The sequence below is a fragment of the Daucus carota genome, chromosome 1, assembly GCF_001625215.2.
Source record: "Daucus carota subsp. sativus chromosome 1, DH1 v3.0, whole genome shotgun sequence".
Taxonomy (NCBI): domain Eukaryota; kingdom Viridiplantae; phylum Streptophyta; class Magnoliopsida; order Apiales; family Apiaceae; genus Daucus; species Daucus carota.
In genome coordinates this window covers 39545078-39560621 of record NC_030381.2, presented here as the reverse complement: position 1 = coordinate 39560621, position 15544 = coordinate 39545078, and the positions used below count along the sequence as shown (strand labels likewise).

Here is a 15544-nt window from a genome sequence, read left to right as displayed (position 1 = left end):
CTTTTTAAACAAACAAACACTAAGAATAACTTATAAAGCCAGAAGTTGGGCTTTTAAACTGTACACAAGCACCCACTTGTTATTTAACATTCAGCTCTTTCTTAGACCGTTGAAAAAATTAATTTTTTGTAACCGTTGCATATAAACAGAAAACAGTTGTACCAAAAAAAAAGTTGTACCAAAAAAGATTATTGTAAGAGGGTCATGTTCAAAAGAGAACCATTGGAGAGAGAACCATAGAACCCTTACCTTATAAGCCAGGATTCTGCAACAGAACTTAAGTATGAGTTAGGGTTCTGCAGCAGAACTTCACATTCAAAAAATATCAATATCTATATATTAGATTTTAAAATTATTTTTGAACACACACAACGATGAAAAAATATGAAAAAAACATGTATTTAGATTTAGATCTTAAAAATTTATTTAAAATTTAGGGTTCCACATCAGAACCTTAGTGGTTCTATGGTTCTATTTTAAGGAAGGACTGGTTCTCTCTTGAGCGCGGCCCTATTATAAGATTGTTAGGATATCTCCGAAAAACTATTCAAATAAGTTTTTAATTTTAAATTTAGAATTTTCATTAATAAAACATCCTTTGCTCTCAAAAAAAAAAAGTTGTACCAAAAAAGATTATTGTAAGATTGTTAGGATATTTCCGAAAAACTATTCAAATAAGTTTTTAATTTTAAATTTAAAGAGGTGAAAATTTTGTATTTTAAAAGACTCTCACTCTCTCTCTTAATCTCTTCTCCTTTTTAAAGAGTATCTAGTGTTCTTAATTTATTATATTTAGTGATCTTATTTTCATTATATTCACTTCTCTGCGTTCTTTTTTCAACTTTTTTATGAAATAATAAGAAATATAAATAAAGAATAGTAGAGTTGGAGTTGTCACGATATTTAGATTTAGAATTATAATAATTTTTAAAATCTTAAATCTTGTTGGGAGCTCTCTTAAAAATGATTTAAAAATTTCATAGAAGATGTTCATATAATTATAATAAAAATAAGAGACGTTCCACCACAATATTTCATTTTTCTATAGCTGAAAGTGTTTTCACATAAAAATTTACTGAAGTTTTATATAATTCATCTATAGCAAAATGATTGCTAAAATAATCTCAGGATCCGACCCTATAAATAATAAAATCTCTATTATTTTTTTCTCCGATTTTTTAAATCAACCTATCTTCCGATGTATGGAGGGAACGAAGAATAAGAATCGAAACTCTTCATGTCGTTTGTTTAACGGAAGCTGTTTTCTAACTTCTATTTTTTTACCCGTTTTGTGTAAATAAATAAAGGTATTTTTAAGATTTTGAGAATACTAATTTTTCTATGGGAACTTATTCTTTTCCAAACACTTTAATAACTTATTTATTTCTCACTTCTAATCAACTTCTTTATTTTAAATAAATAATCACCTTTTCTTTATTTTAAATAAAGAGTAACTTTTTTTAAACTTGTCCGGTCGACCTCTTAATTTCATCTACCATCCAAGACTAGTAGGGTGGCTAGGGTCTACCACCATGATCAGGTAAGTCGCCTATGTGCAATCCTGATTCTTCCAACTTTACTTTCAGAGTTTCAGTCTGTTGCAGCTCTCAACTGATCCATACATCATGGATTACGTACTTCCATTTCTAAGATTAGACACAGTACAAGTGATCCAAATTCTGTTTTCATATCCTCTGCTCATAATATCAAGAATACTCGAAGTGCGCGCGCACACACACCTTATACGTTACAAACTTGGAGATATATACAGCCACAAATAAGTATTATAAACGTACGTTAGATAAAATTACTTATTAGAAAATATAATAGTACACAACAGACCTGAAAAATACTGATGAGTACACCACCTCCGCAAGCTTGCCAATCTATGTACATCCGCCAACAATTGATATCGCTAACACTACAACATTCCCTACAAAACTGCCCGCTCACAACTGCTGCTTCGGCTAATAATGAAGCAACCAAATACATTTGGAATGAGTTTGACTGTACATTCACTGGTTGACACCGCCATCCAACAAATTCCTCAGGCTACAGAGGGCTTCGGCAGAAAGGCTACAACATTTCAATCGCCTCTGAGGTGTTGGTGATGCTTCCCTGTGATCGAGGGAAGTGAAACAAACAATTATCACAGTGAGATTATCAAAAGTGTTGAGACGCAGAGCTTCCATGACCAGGTCTCTAGCACACTGCCCAGGGTCATCGTGACGCCTTAATCCCCGGCGCACAAGGCTGATTGCCTGCTGACTTGACAATACATCCCAAATTCCATCACAAGCGATAATGAGGAACTCATCATCCTCTGTCAGCACAATTTGCTTCACATCTGGCTCTGCAATGAGAGGCGATGGGTTGCCCCTTGATAATTTCAGGTCCCAATCACCCAAAGCCCGAGTAACTGATAGAACACCATTAAGATAACCATCATCAATAAACCCACCCAGCTCTTCAACTCGTTTCCTTTCCAATGCATGACTTGGTCTGTGGTCCTGTGACATTTCAATAGCCTCCCCTTTTCGGCATAGAACTGCTCTACAATCTCCAGCATTAGCCACCAATAGGCGACTGCAAGATAGAATATTAGTCATATTCTGATATAGCAAATCATGGGACATGGATATAATAGCCTCATGCACACGCAAGTCTTAATTCTTAATAATGCAGGGAATAAGCTATTACCTTCCTAATACAATAGCTGTCAGTGCTGTTGTCCCAGATGAAGTACTCACACTACAGTCATCAGCAAGAGCAGCATCAGCAAGAAGAAATGCTTGGCGAAGAGAACTCCCAACTGCTTCCAGAAATGCATCATCAACTTCAGACGATTGTGGAAAGTTGACATCCTCAAAAAAGAATTTGTTTACATTCTTCCGGACATAAGCTGCTGCCTCAGGTCCTCCATGACCATCAAAGACCTGTACCATAATTACTTGTATAAGTTTGCTCAGAAAGCGAGGAAGAAGTAGAATTATTAATACAGACACTCAAACAACCTACCCCGTAGAAAGCATTTGGCTTAGGAAATATGACATCTGAACCCAAATACATCGAGAGATCATCTATCTTTATGTGTTGATCTTCCATGTACCTCCTAGGCCCAATATCAGCAAATCCACCTGAGCGGATGGTAGGAAGATATTGCATTATCTCAGCTTCTGGAGATTTCATGACCTATAAAGTAAGGATTTTGGTCATGTTACCCGCATCAAAATATTAGTTATACCTCCTACTAAGTTTAATTGCAAGAAAAAAAACAATAAACCACCAAGAATGCTAGCAAAACAACAAGCATACTTCCTAGTGACAAAATACGAACCTTCCAAAATACAGATAGTAATCCTAACTCTGGGAGGGGAGAAATGATACTAGCAATGCCTTTAAAGCCTAGGAAGATTTTAAAAATAATTCCCTTATTAGTTATTACCATGAACTAGTACTGTACCACTAAAACCCAGAAGATACACAAATAAAGAGGTATCAGCCTCATCAACATTCAAATGCGCACAACTAATCTTAATCGACACATGTATAATGCATGACCTGTATAAACCATACTTTTGCATAACCTGGATAAACTACAGTTTAGGAGAACTAAAAGTAAATATTTAATTTATTATTTATTTTAAATAAAGGGAGGGACTTGACAGTTACTTTACTGTGACATCTCATCACACGTCATCGTATAAATCCCAAAATCATTTCAACCTTATTGATTGACAAAAGTATAACTCATAATGAAAAACCCTAAGACTTAATTCCTCTGACCTCCTAAAGATCATTCATGCACATAATAATATTAAACCAGTAACTTGGTATACTGTGTACTCCATCTTATTCACTCGTGTAACAAACCATTCCATTTTCGCGAATTGTTGATTCAGGAGTAACAATTTTAAGATGGAAATACTCAATTTATACCAAAAGTCGTGTAATAGTAAATGCAATTAACATACAGATATGGAATGTTAAACAGTAAGTTTGTTTGTCTGTTAAACTAAATGCAGCATATAGCAACCTCAACAAGAAATGATAACCACGTTACTTGAATATCTATAGACAAGTAGGAGCCACTAAGATCTATCATTTGTAAGATCACACTGAAGACCTATCAGTTGTGCATAATACGAGAGGATCCTACAGCATCACAAAACATTCACAACCCACTTATATGACACACAAACAACCATGCTTAGAAGACAAACTTTAAAAAAGCCAATAAACAGAAAACAAGAATCCCAAACAACAAAGATACATGATTCAATTGACCCTGTCCACTTGCAGTCGAAGTTTGAAAGTTTCCAAAAACCTGACAACTTAACAAAACTCACGTAATACCATACATCTCAGAGGTCAACCCATCTACCCCTAACATGCTCTAATCATTTATTTAACCCCGGGGTCGATCCGGTGTTTGTAACCAAATCCCGAAACAGAGTGTTAATCAAGACTCAAGAGCCATCTTGACATATAAAGATGACCCCCCCCCCCCCCCCCCCCAAATTTTTTTTGGGAAACTTGGCCATCGAAGGAGTACAAGCCATCGGGTTAATATCCAAACTTATCCAAATATCCTCCAAAATTTAATCTATACAACAAGCTTAAAGATTGTCCTAAAGATCTACCAACAACTTATTTATTGATAATCGGCAACTTAACAAACAAAGAGCTAGATTTTTAATAAACCCTTGATCAAACTTTAACATTTTTAGCTAAAACAAACATTTGCAATTCTCCTAACTAGTATTCATCCAGCTCAGATCAAAACTAGAGCTAAGCTTTCACCAAATCAAGCAAACCCCTCCGGCCTCCACTTCAAAACAAAACAAATTACTTCATCTTAAGACCTAACCATCCAACTCAAATCCGATACACAAAAAAGTCAAAACATACATACGAAAAACACAAAAATTCAATCATACCAAAACCCCAGCTAGATCATATAACTATAACCAACATATACATACAATAACCAAATCTTTTCAATCATACCAAACAAACCCAACTAAATCACATAGTCCTCTCTCTCTCTCTCTCAAAATCAATCATACAAAACAAACCCAACTAAATCATAGAGCTGTCTCTCTCTATCTCTCTCCCTCTCTCTCTCTCTCTCACACACACAGACAATAAAAGTACAAGAAAACGGGTAAACTTACCGGAGGAGAGAGAGCTGTGAGCGACCCGGATGGAGAAACCGGGTCACAATTAAAACCCGGATCAGAAACACCAACTAAATCATTTATCTCTCTCAAGTTACTACTGGATCGTGATCCATACTGCACTGTGGGGATTATAATCTGCTGTATTATCACCTCTGCTTCAGCACCCATCTAACCAATTTCAATCTGTATCTATATATCTCAATTTATATGTATACGTGTGTGTATAGTTAAGAATCTTTTAAAAATGGAGTTTTGTGAGAGAGAAGAGCTTCAAGTTGTTATTTATACATGGGGGTTGGTGAAGGGGAAGATACCGGCTGTAGCCAGTTGTGATTAGCTGATGACAGACAGGTGTCGGGTTTTTGGAGGCAGATGACGTGGATCAAGGAAATAACACGCAATGCGAAAAGAGGTCACGCGGCATGCACGTGACGTATTTTGAGGTGCAGCGAGAGGGTTTTCAGTTTAAATGACGGAACTAGCCAGTTGACTTTGCATCAACTTTGGTTAGGGCTGTAAAATTATGGAGCGATACCGGTACCCCTCTGCTCAATTATCTGATCATATAATTTTTAGCTTGTCCAGATTTGAGTTCGTGACATAATTTTGATATAAATGATCCTGGGTATCTAAGATCCGGATCTAAACCGAATATGATCCAGTACCGTATTATAATATTATAAAGTATAATAATTTATAATTATAACTTATAATTATACATTATTATATATCATTTATTAAATATATATATGAAGATATAAACTTAAATAAGATATTAAAATTTTATAAAATGATGACTATTTTATTACAAATGTGATGGATTTAAAATATGATATGTATACGAGTTCGAATCGAATATGAACCGTGGATCATATTCAGGTATTCGGGTCGGATCATATTATGAAAAATTATATGAGACTGAATCTGAGCGGGTATAGGCGTGCTCATATCCGAGATCATATATTATACGGGTTTAATTTTTCCGCCAGATTTGGATCGTTTACAAAACAGATATATGAGACATATATCGTATTTTCGAACCGGATATAAGCCGAGCCACCAGATAGTCCGTACCGATTTAGAGGCCTAGCTTTGGTGGTTGCTACTTGGCTACTTGCTAATGAGTTTTTCTTCCGAGAAAAGTAAAACTACGTGAAATAAAAAGTGAATTTTGAACTGAAATTATATGAAAATTATATTTATGTTATTTTTTTAGAAAATTAATGAAGATCAATAGAATTAATATTTATATTATTTTGGCAAAAAAATATAATTATATTATTTATCATTTTTTATTTGTTTTTATTTTTATTCAAAATTAAGGAGAAGAATGTTAATGCACAAAGAGCGATCATAGTTAATCGAATTATGCTGCTCTATTCGGAGAATATTTTGTTCTTTTTAAAATTTTGAATAATTTTTAAAATTATTAAGAGTTTTCTCTATGCAGCAAACCCACGCAATAAAAGGATATATGCCTATATATTTATAAAATAAGTAGTCTTTTGTTTTGGAGAGCCTATCTTTGAAAATTTAAGTATTTATATTTTTTAAAATATATAATTTTTATAATAATTTTTTGTATAAATATTAAAAAAAGTGTTTTACTTTTTATTTAATAAAAAGAATAAGGCTAATTTACAACTCTTTTGGGTAAGGCGACAAAAACGAACGACCAGGGCACCAGTGTCCCATGGACACCAAAATTCACACACATGTAGTATATAATGATAAATCTATACATTTGATTTAATTGTATTAATCTTAAAACCATGTTTTTTTTTTAAATAAAAACCATGTTTTTATTATGTTATTATATATTAATTTGGATATATGAAATTTTTTCCTTTAGGACCTTAAAAATAGAGACATCATTTTCAAACATCATCTAGGGCACCCGGATCTTTGGGGTCGGCCTTGTCTGAAGACTGAAATATAAGTTTAAATGAAGATTTTATATTTCTATCAAATAAAAAATAACCTCTAAATATTAACTCCAGAAACAATACAAAAAGAATATTTTTTATATAAAGGTTAAGTACTTATCTATTTATAAGAAGGTATTCGAAAGTTCACTTTCATTCTAAGCACTCCATTATTAGTTGTCAACTATATAATATACTATAAAATGTAGTCGGTTTACGTAACAGTCATGCTGATTAATAATTTTTTGCTAAGCTTTGTGTCCGAAACTAATAGCCGTCTCTTGGCAAAACAGGAAGTTATGCAAAATTCATAAAAAGCAAAAAAAGTAATAATTGTCTTTCACTTATCCTCAAGATAAATTAAAGGTCAATGGTTCATCAAGTTGCTAGTATATAGTTTTTTGAGGTAAGATCATTCATAATCATAGATACCCCAATTTGAATTCAGTAGCATGTATAGTTGAAGCTGTGGAGGTGTCTTATTACAGTAGGTATATGCGAGTGCATAATTCATCACTCAACGCAAATTATATAAGCGAAGCAACGTGACATGTATATAGGTGTCAATCGCAGTATGGTGCCCCCTCTTTGCGTTTGTAGATTTTGAGCTACTCATCACATTCCCTGTACGCCTCTTTCACCATCTACTTGAACAATCAGTTGGCCCCATTTTCTGCTAATCCACGAGCTTCGTTCAAAATTGTTGGATGTTGACGATATATATATATGTTTGAGGGTGTTAACCCGGATCATAAATGGAAAAATAAATAAATTGGATTTTACTATAGGCGGACAAACAATTATATTAGTAAAAATTGAATTTTACTATAGGCGGAGTATTTGAGAGAAGTTAAAAAACAAATTTGTGCGGCTTGATTAAGGACGGACTATATTATATTAATCCGGAGTTAATGGGTATTGCTCTGGTGACGAGAAGAATAAATTATAAGTTTAATTATTTTTGGATGACATGATCGTCTTGAATGTAAGAATATAATGTTGAATGAACTTCAAGTTAATAGAATCATTTCTTTTTCTTCAAAAATATTAGGAATGTGGACTCATTTGTGTTTTTTTTAAATCTTTTTGACATTTAATCAGTGTGTTGTATTTACGGACATTTGTGATCACATGGGGAGGAATTTGTTATCCACCTATCTTAGGAAAGAAGACCATTATTTCTTTGTGGTTTCAACAGGTGTAAAGAGAAGAGTTGAAAAGTAAAACCGTCAAGTATATACTATTATGCAAATTATAGTTGTTTGGCCGAAACAACTGCTCTGACCTTTCTAGAAATGAAATTATACATTGTCAACATAATTTTAGCAGGGTTTGACTATTCGTTCACACCGTTGACCTAGTATAACCAAACTTTTACTTGTTCTTACTCGTCACGGAACATGTATTTAATTGTATTTGTTTTGTTTCGTACACACCTGATTCATGTTTTTTATGAAAGAATAGGATATATATCAATTATTGGAGTTCGGCTGGTTTGGTTAAAATCCCGATTCGTGATATGTAAGTAAATATATCAACATGCAATTAAGTATAAAAATATGCTCACATGCAATATAAATAATAATGGGTGTAGAAAAAGTAGGGTTTGGGTGCTGAAACCACTAATTTCTTGGTTTTATTTGTCGTCGGGCAGGTTAACAAGCCCTTCTCGATACCTTGATTTTAAAGACTTCGGTCATTTTGCAGACCATGCCAGTTGAACTTTAAAGAAAAGCTCTACCTTCTCCCACGCCATAGTTTTTTTGACACTCACTCTGTCTCTGTCCCGGGAGCTTCACAAAATATAGTTTACAAAATATTTTTAAAATTTATTTCCCTCGATAAAAAATTGATATTTAAATTTTAAGAAAAAACAAAATTTAAAAAAAATTATGCAATTATATTTTATTGAAACCTCAAAATGTCCGTAAACATTGAGCGGAAACAACCTGCTGCTAAGACGGAGAGGGTATAAATTTTATATTGTTTTAATATCAAAATTACATCATTTTTAAAATACATTTCAATCTATTGACATTATAATTTATATTAAAAAGTTCTTTTTATAACATAAATTTGTTTTTGACATATTGAAGATATGACATAAGTTTAACAAATATGTTTCATTAATAAATATAATGACATTGTTGGAATTACAAATAAAAAATATGGTGAGACAAAAAGGATGTGTGGGACAAAAAGGTAAGAAAAAATGGAAGGAGTTTTTTTCCCGAAGGAGTTGGTTATTAGTTTCATATTTAACTAGTTTTAGGTGGTTGTGTCGGTATTATAATATTTGACAATTTCAGGTTTTTTAAAGATCAGTTTTGTACCATTTTACAAAAACCTGCTAATTTTTTTTTTCTTCATGTTTTTTTAGTGGGCTGCTCTTTGCATGGTTGTCTTGTTTCCGTGACTTTTTGCAGGAAATAATTGGTATTCTGTATGGGCCAGCGGCCAGCCCGATGAATATTCATGAAACAACTTATTGCACTAAAATATAGGGATTTTTTTCCTGAAAATCCGAAGTCTAAAATTTTGTTTGCGAAGATATTATATTTTTTCAAATATTTTGTGAAAAGTATCAAAATTTTAAAAATATCTATAATAATATTGTATGTATACATACAAATCATAGTTTTAACCCCTACATGACAAATTAATTGAATTGCATGTAGTTGCATTTTAAATACTTAAATTCATAATTAGGATTAGTTTATAATATTTCTACCTAATTATTTTAATTAAAACAGATCTTCAATAATTTAATTATGACTTTTTAATTTTAAGGCTTATATTAATAAAATTAAATATTAAAATTTATTTCAATGAAGTTAATTATATTAAATATAATATATATTTAAAGTAAAACACATGTAACATGTAACTTTGCAGTAGTAATTTAAGACAAGTAATTGGAGTATTTATTAATTTTAATATAGAACTTAGAATATGTTATTTTTTTATTTTTGAATAAATCAATAATCAATAAACTAATAAAAACAAAAGATGAAAATCGATTATTATAAATGGTGGCGTGGTTTACTTTTAATTAAAACACATACTGGCATATTTAAGTAATAAAAAATTTTAATGCTCAAGTAAAATTTAAGATTTTCCTGTGAAGTTGGTTTAGTAATTATCCTCAAAATATGGTGACCCAAGGTCGTACCCAATAAAAGTAATTTTTTCTCAAATAAATAAATAGGTGATGTGAAAATTCATAACTGAAATTGCACCTAAAAAAGTATATAAACATATTAATAAATAATTACAATATGTAATATATAATATAATAATCGGGTCGGGGATCGGGCCGACAATCGGGAAAAATCGGGTCGGGGATCGGGGATCAGGCCGGAGAATGTTAAAAACAGTACGTGACCCGATCCCCGATTTTTTTTCCAAAGTCGTCCCCGACTCCCCATTCCTCGACTCGTATCTAAAAAAATCCCCGAATCCCCGAAACATTCGGTGCGGAAATCGGGTCGGCATCGGGCGAGTCGAGATTAATGCTCATTCCTAAAAAATTACTCATAAGTTACTCACAAAACACTTTTATTTTTAATATTCCACAATTCATTAATAAGTTAAAATTACTAACACATATAACACATATTTTACGAATGATAAGTTAAGAGAGGTGTATTGTATTGAGATTTTAAAGCATTTTTTTGCATTCATGAAATCCGAGGGTATTTGATTGGGATTGTTTGAAATCCATTAAAATCTTGAGGTATTAATTGGGATTTTAAATTATGCTACAAAATCCGGTGGTATTCAATTGAGATTTTAAATTATGCTTTAAAATCCGATGGTATTCAATTGAGATTTTTTAAAATCCATTAAAATCTAATGATATTCAAATGCTGATGGATTTTTTTGCATTTCATAAAATGATGGATTTTGTGACATTTTTCAGTATATTTTAAATTTTTTGAAATCCCAGTAAAATCGATGGGATTTTGAAGCATTGTGCTTAAATCCTATAAACTTTACAATATTTTATCAAGAATCCACACAAAATCAAAATCAAACACAATCTATTAAAATTCATAGACTAAAAACAATCCATTAAAATCTCAATCGAATACACCCCGATAAATCATGTACTCAAAACACCCCGATAAATCATGTACTCAATGTTTTAGTTCTTTCTTTGACTGTTATCAACCCACAGCAGCAAAATAAAGAAAAAAGAACAAATCCGAAGCAAACTACTTGTCCCCTCTTTACATCTCTCTCTCCCCTCTCTCAGTTTGTGGTTGAAATCTCAATAACCCATCATGTTCAACTAGCAGTACTTCAAGTCTTGGCTTTTATTACTATGATCAGATGTTCTATTTACAAACCCCCCCCTCTCATTTTGACCTTTTATTGGTAAATTTCTTTTCTTTTCTTGTTTTACTTGTAAAGTTTGGATTTTTATCATGTTTACGGTTGTGTAACATGTGTGTTTGTGTGTCTGGATCTTTCTTGTTTTGGGGTGGTTTTGATTTTGTAGATCTTTGTTAAAAAAATTTTCTGCTTATGGGTTTCTAGTTATATTGCAATCTGTTTGTAAGATCTTTAGTTTGAAGGTCGTGTTATCATCTGAAGCGGACCATATAAATGTATGTGTTTGTGTAAATGTGTATAAATTGATAAAAAGGCTATTTTGTTTTAATTAAAAATTTCCCCCATTTTTTAGCTTCTTGAGTGTTACATATGAGAATGTTGATAGATGATATGCATTAGAGTCTGGCTTTGATTACATGTTTGTAATTGAAAGTACACGTAAATGGGTTAGTCTCGATAAGTGACTTTTCTTTGGCACTTGTGACTTCCAAGTGGCTGTGAAAAAATTATGCTAACACCGTGTATGAAGTGCGTATCTTTGGTAGGTCTGAGCTGTGAACAGATATTGGAATAGCATTTATTAATGCATTGATGGTTTTCCGCTTATAGATCATTATATATACTTTTGAACACTTGGGGGTTGGGAAGAATTCTTGTTCTATTTTTTTGTAGCAGCTTGTTTATAACTAGGGATAGTGTTGTGGCTTTTTTTTATGCAATGAAACAAGTGCTGCTTAAGTTGGAAAGCTTCTTATGGTATACGCCTATACGGTCTTTGGGACTAATTCTAGATAAGGAAGACATGTTATGATCCATAATTTTTAGTCTTGATTTCCATTTTGGATTGGGTAGATGAACCAACATTTGCTAATTGTAGGTCATGTTGATTTTGTTTCTACAGTTAAAGTAGGATTTGGAAAGCATCCTGTTCTATATAATCAATCTGAGCAGTGCTGCCAATGGCTTCAGCAAGTGTAGTTCCCACATTGGGAACAAAAGAACCTACCGAAAACAGTGCTGGTGTTGATAGGTTGCCCGAAGAGATGAATGATATGAAAATTAGGGATGACAAGGTATCTGGGAGCAATATATATATATATTTGTGTGCACACTTCAAAATCTTGCCATCGTTGCTTTAGTATTATATTATTATGTCTTTAAGTAATATATTGATTATTAATGTTGCTGTTCCAGGAAATGGAACCAGCTATAGTTGATGGCAATGGGACGGAAACTGGGCATATTATCGTGACAACTATTGGTGGTAGAAATGGCCAACCAAAACAGGTATATATTGACAATTCATAAATTTTACGTTTACTACCAAGTCAAATTATAGTTGTCGGGGATTGTAGTGTGAATTTGATTAATCTGGTGATCCAGACAATTAGCTATATGGCTGAACGAGTTGTTGGGCAAGGATCATTTGGAGTAGTATTCCAGGTTTGTTTCCACTTTCCAATGTTGACTTTTGTATTACTAAGTTTCCCTGTTAACAAGGGGTGCTCCTTCATCGTTTATTTTACTTGGTTAATAATAGTACAAACTACATTTTGCTGTTTTAGGCAAAGTGTCTAGAGACTGGTGAAGCTGTTGCTATCAAAAAAGTTCTTCAGGACAAGAGGTACAAAAACAGGGAGCTTCAAACCATGCGTGTTCTTGATCACCCGAATGTGGTCTCTCTTAAGCATTGCTTCTTTTCAACAACGGAAAAGGAAGAACTCTATCTTAACCTTGTATTAGAATTCGTCCCAGAGACAGTTCACCGTGTGATCAGACATTACAACAAGATGAATCAAAGGATGCCTATGATCTACGTGAAACTTTATAGCTACCAGGTGTGCTTTATACAGCATCAACAAGACGCCCCCCCCCCCCCCCCCCCCCACACCCCCCCCACCCCCACAAAAGCAAACAGGCACACACACACAAAATGCATATAATATATAAAAATGAAAATCTCTTACTCCTTAATTATGTGTTTAAAATGATGTTAAAATGTGTGCTGTCGCTTTTACGGTGAATATGTTGTACTTACTTGTTTAGTAAATTTCCATTTCCTTATAAATTCAGGAACTCTCTAGATTGATTAGCATTTCTATATATGATGTCCTATGCAGATTTTGAGAGCACTGGCTTATATTCATGGCAGTATTGGAGTATGCCACCGAGACATTAAACCTCAAAACTTGCTGGTAAGACTACTGATGTAAATTTTTAAAAACTGTTTGATCAAAACAGACTATTAGTCCATCATATAGCCTCACCAACTAATAGTGATATTATCCCCATGATGGCCTTTTTACATGGGTACTCGACTGAATGAGCTTATAGTTGACATAATCTAAGCATTCCTGAGATTCACTGCATCATGTAATGAGAACAGTGAACGATAGTGTTTCAGTTTAATCTGACATATTTATGCTTGTACTAAATGGAATCTACATCACAGGTAAACCCACACACACACCAAGTGAAACTATGTGACTTTGGAAGTGCAAAAGTACTGGTTAGTATCGATACATCCTGCAATGGTAGATTATTTTTCTCATCGAATTTCCAAAGTAATTTTAATGAATGTTGTCAAATTGTGCACAGGTAAAAGGAGAGCCGAACATTTCCTACATCTGTTCTAGATACTACCGAGCCCCAGAACTTATATTTGGTGCAACGGAGTACACTACAGCAATAGACATCTGGTCTGCCGGGTGTGTTTTGGCCGAATTGCTGCTTGGACAGGTAGATAAGATCAACAGTATGTATTGTTTCTTTGCCTATTTGGGACCTCGTTATATTTGATTCTCTGAATAATGCTTTGGTAATCTCAGCCCCTCTTTCCTGGTGAGAGTGGAGTGGACCAGCTTGTGGAAATCATCAAGGTTAGTTGTCACCTGGAGCTACAAGTATTTTATACGTCATGACATACTTTTCCCGCATATCTTATGGGCTTATGTAGGTTTCCTGTCATCTCAGCCTATAACTAAAATTTGCTGAATCATATTTTGATCTTTGATGTTGTCCACATTCTATAGTAACTGACCAACTTCCCTAATATATCGTATATACCATCATACCTGATTGGGAGGCTGTCTAATTTGTTGAGAAGGGACCTGAGTACGTCTATTTTTGCAGGTTTTGGGCACCCCTACAAGAGAGGAAATTAAATGCATGAATCCCAACTACACCGAATTTAAATTTCCTCAGATAAAAGCGCATCCATGGCACAAGGTCTGAATAACATACTCTATTGGAGTTTCTTGATTTTTTTTTCTTTTGAATGTGTGATGCTCATTAATGTGTTGGTGCACAGATATTCCACAAGCGCATGCCTCCAGAAGCAGTGGATCTCGTGTCACGGCTACTGCAATATTCTCCGAATCTTAGGAGTACAGCTGTAAGCTTATACTGTCAAACTATGACATGTTCTCTTTACGGATAGATTGCCTGTGTTCGGTTTTCTTATTTATTCTATGCCTTGTTTTCTGAAACTATGTTGGATATCTATTATTTTCACAAGTGAACATCTTTGTCTTATTCTGTACTCTTTTTTTTTTTTGCCCCATTGCAGTTGGATGCCTTAATGCATCCCTTTTATGATGAGCTTCGTGACCCAAACACCCGCCTGCCAAATGGACGATTTCTTCCTCCGCTGTTTAACTTCAAGTCTCACGGTAAGGTCTTCGGAGACTGTTATATATGATCCATTTTTTGTTGCATATTTTAACTAATTGTTATCTTTTTTCTGCTACAATTCTTTAGAGCTGAAGCATGTGTCGCCTGAGATGCTGGGAAAGCTGATCCCGGAGCATGCGAGAAAGCAAAGTGCGTCGATCAGTTCATGAGCATTCGTCATTATCTATGTATCAATGTACTGTAGTTGTAGACAAAACATAAAGCTTATGCTCAATATGCCATCATGTGGGGGTATTCCGACTCGCGACAGAGTTGTAATAGTTACCGGTATGCAAAGTTTTATAGTATCTTTAATTAGAACATCATGTTTATCCTTATTTGAAACTAGGGATTGTTTCGGAGTTGCATCTCAATATCTTTTAGATTTTTACGCACCTATGTTCTTGCAAGTTTAATGTCCGTGTT

The 15544-nt window shown here is 33.6% G+C and overlaps 2 protein-coding genes across 2 annotated transcripts; one reads left to right on the top strand and one right to left on the bottom strand.

Annotated features, from left to right (window-relative positions):
- Positions 1-1782: 1782 nt before the first annotated feature.
- LOC108220397 (probable protein phosphatase 2C 49) lies at positions 1783-5448 on the bottom strand. The gene is made up of 4 exons (XM_017394189.2): positions 5178-5448; positions 3019-3192; positions 2701-2936; positions 1783-2586 (listed from the first exon to the last, which is right to left on the bottom strand). The coding sequence occupies exons 1-4, from the start codon at positions 5349-5351 to the stop codon at positions 2016-2018; spliced, it is 1155 nt and encodes a 384-aa protein (XP_017249678.1). The 5' UTR covers positions 5352-5448; the 3' UTR covers positions 1783-2015.
- Positions 5449-11220: 5772 nt separating this feature from the next.
- On the top strand, positions 11221-15486 carry LOC108204510 (glycogen synthase kinase-3 homolog MsK-3). Its single transcript, XM_017373991.2, has 13 exons — positions 11221-11488; positions 12348-12519; positions 12641-12733; positions 12830-12889; positions 13012-13284; positions 13567-13641; positions 13899-13955; positions 14045-14185; positions 14275-14325; positions 14579-14674; positions 14757-14840; positions 15015-15117; positions 15206-15486. The coding sequence occupies exons 2-13, from the start codon at positions 12406-12408 to the stop codon at positions 15286-15288; spliced, it is 1230 nt and encodes a 409-aa protein (XP_017229480.1). The 5' UTR covers positions 11221-11488; positions 12348-12405; the 3' UTR covers positions 15289-15486.
- The last annotated feature ends 58 nt before the right edge of the window (positions 15487-15544 follow it).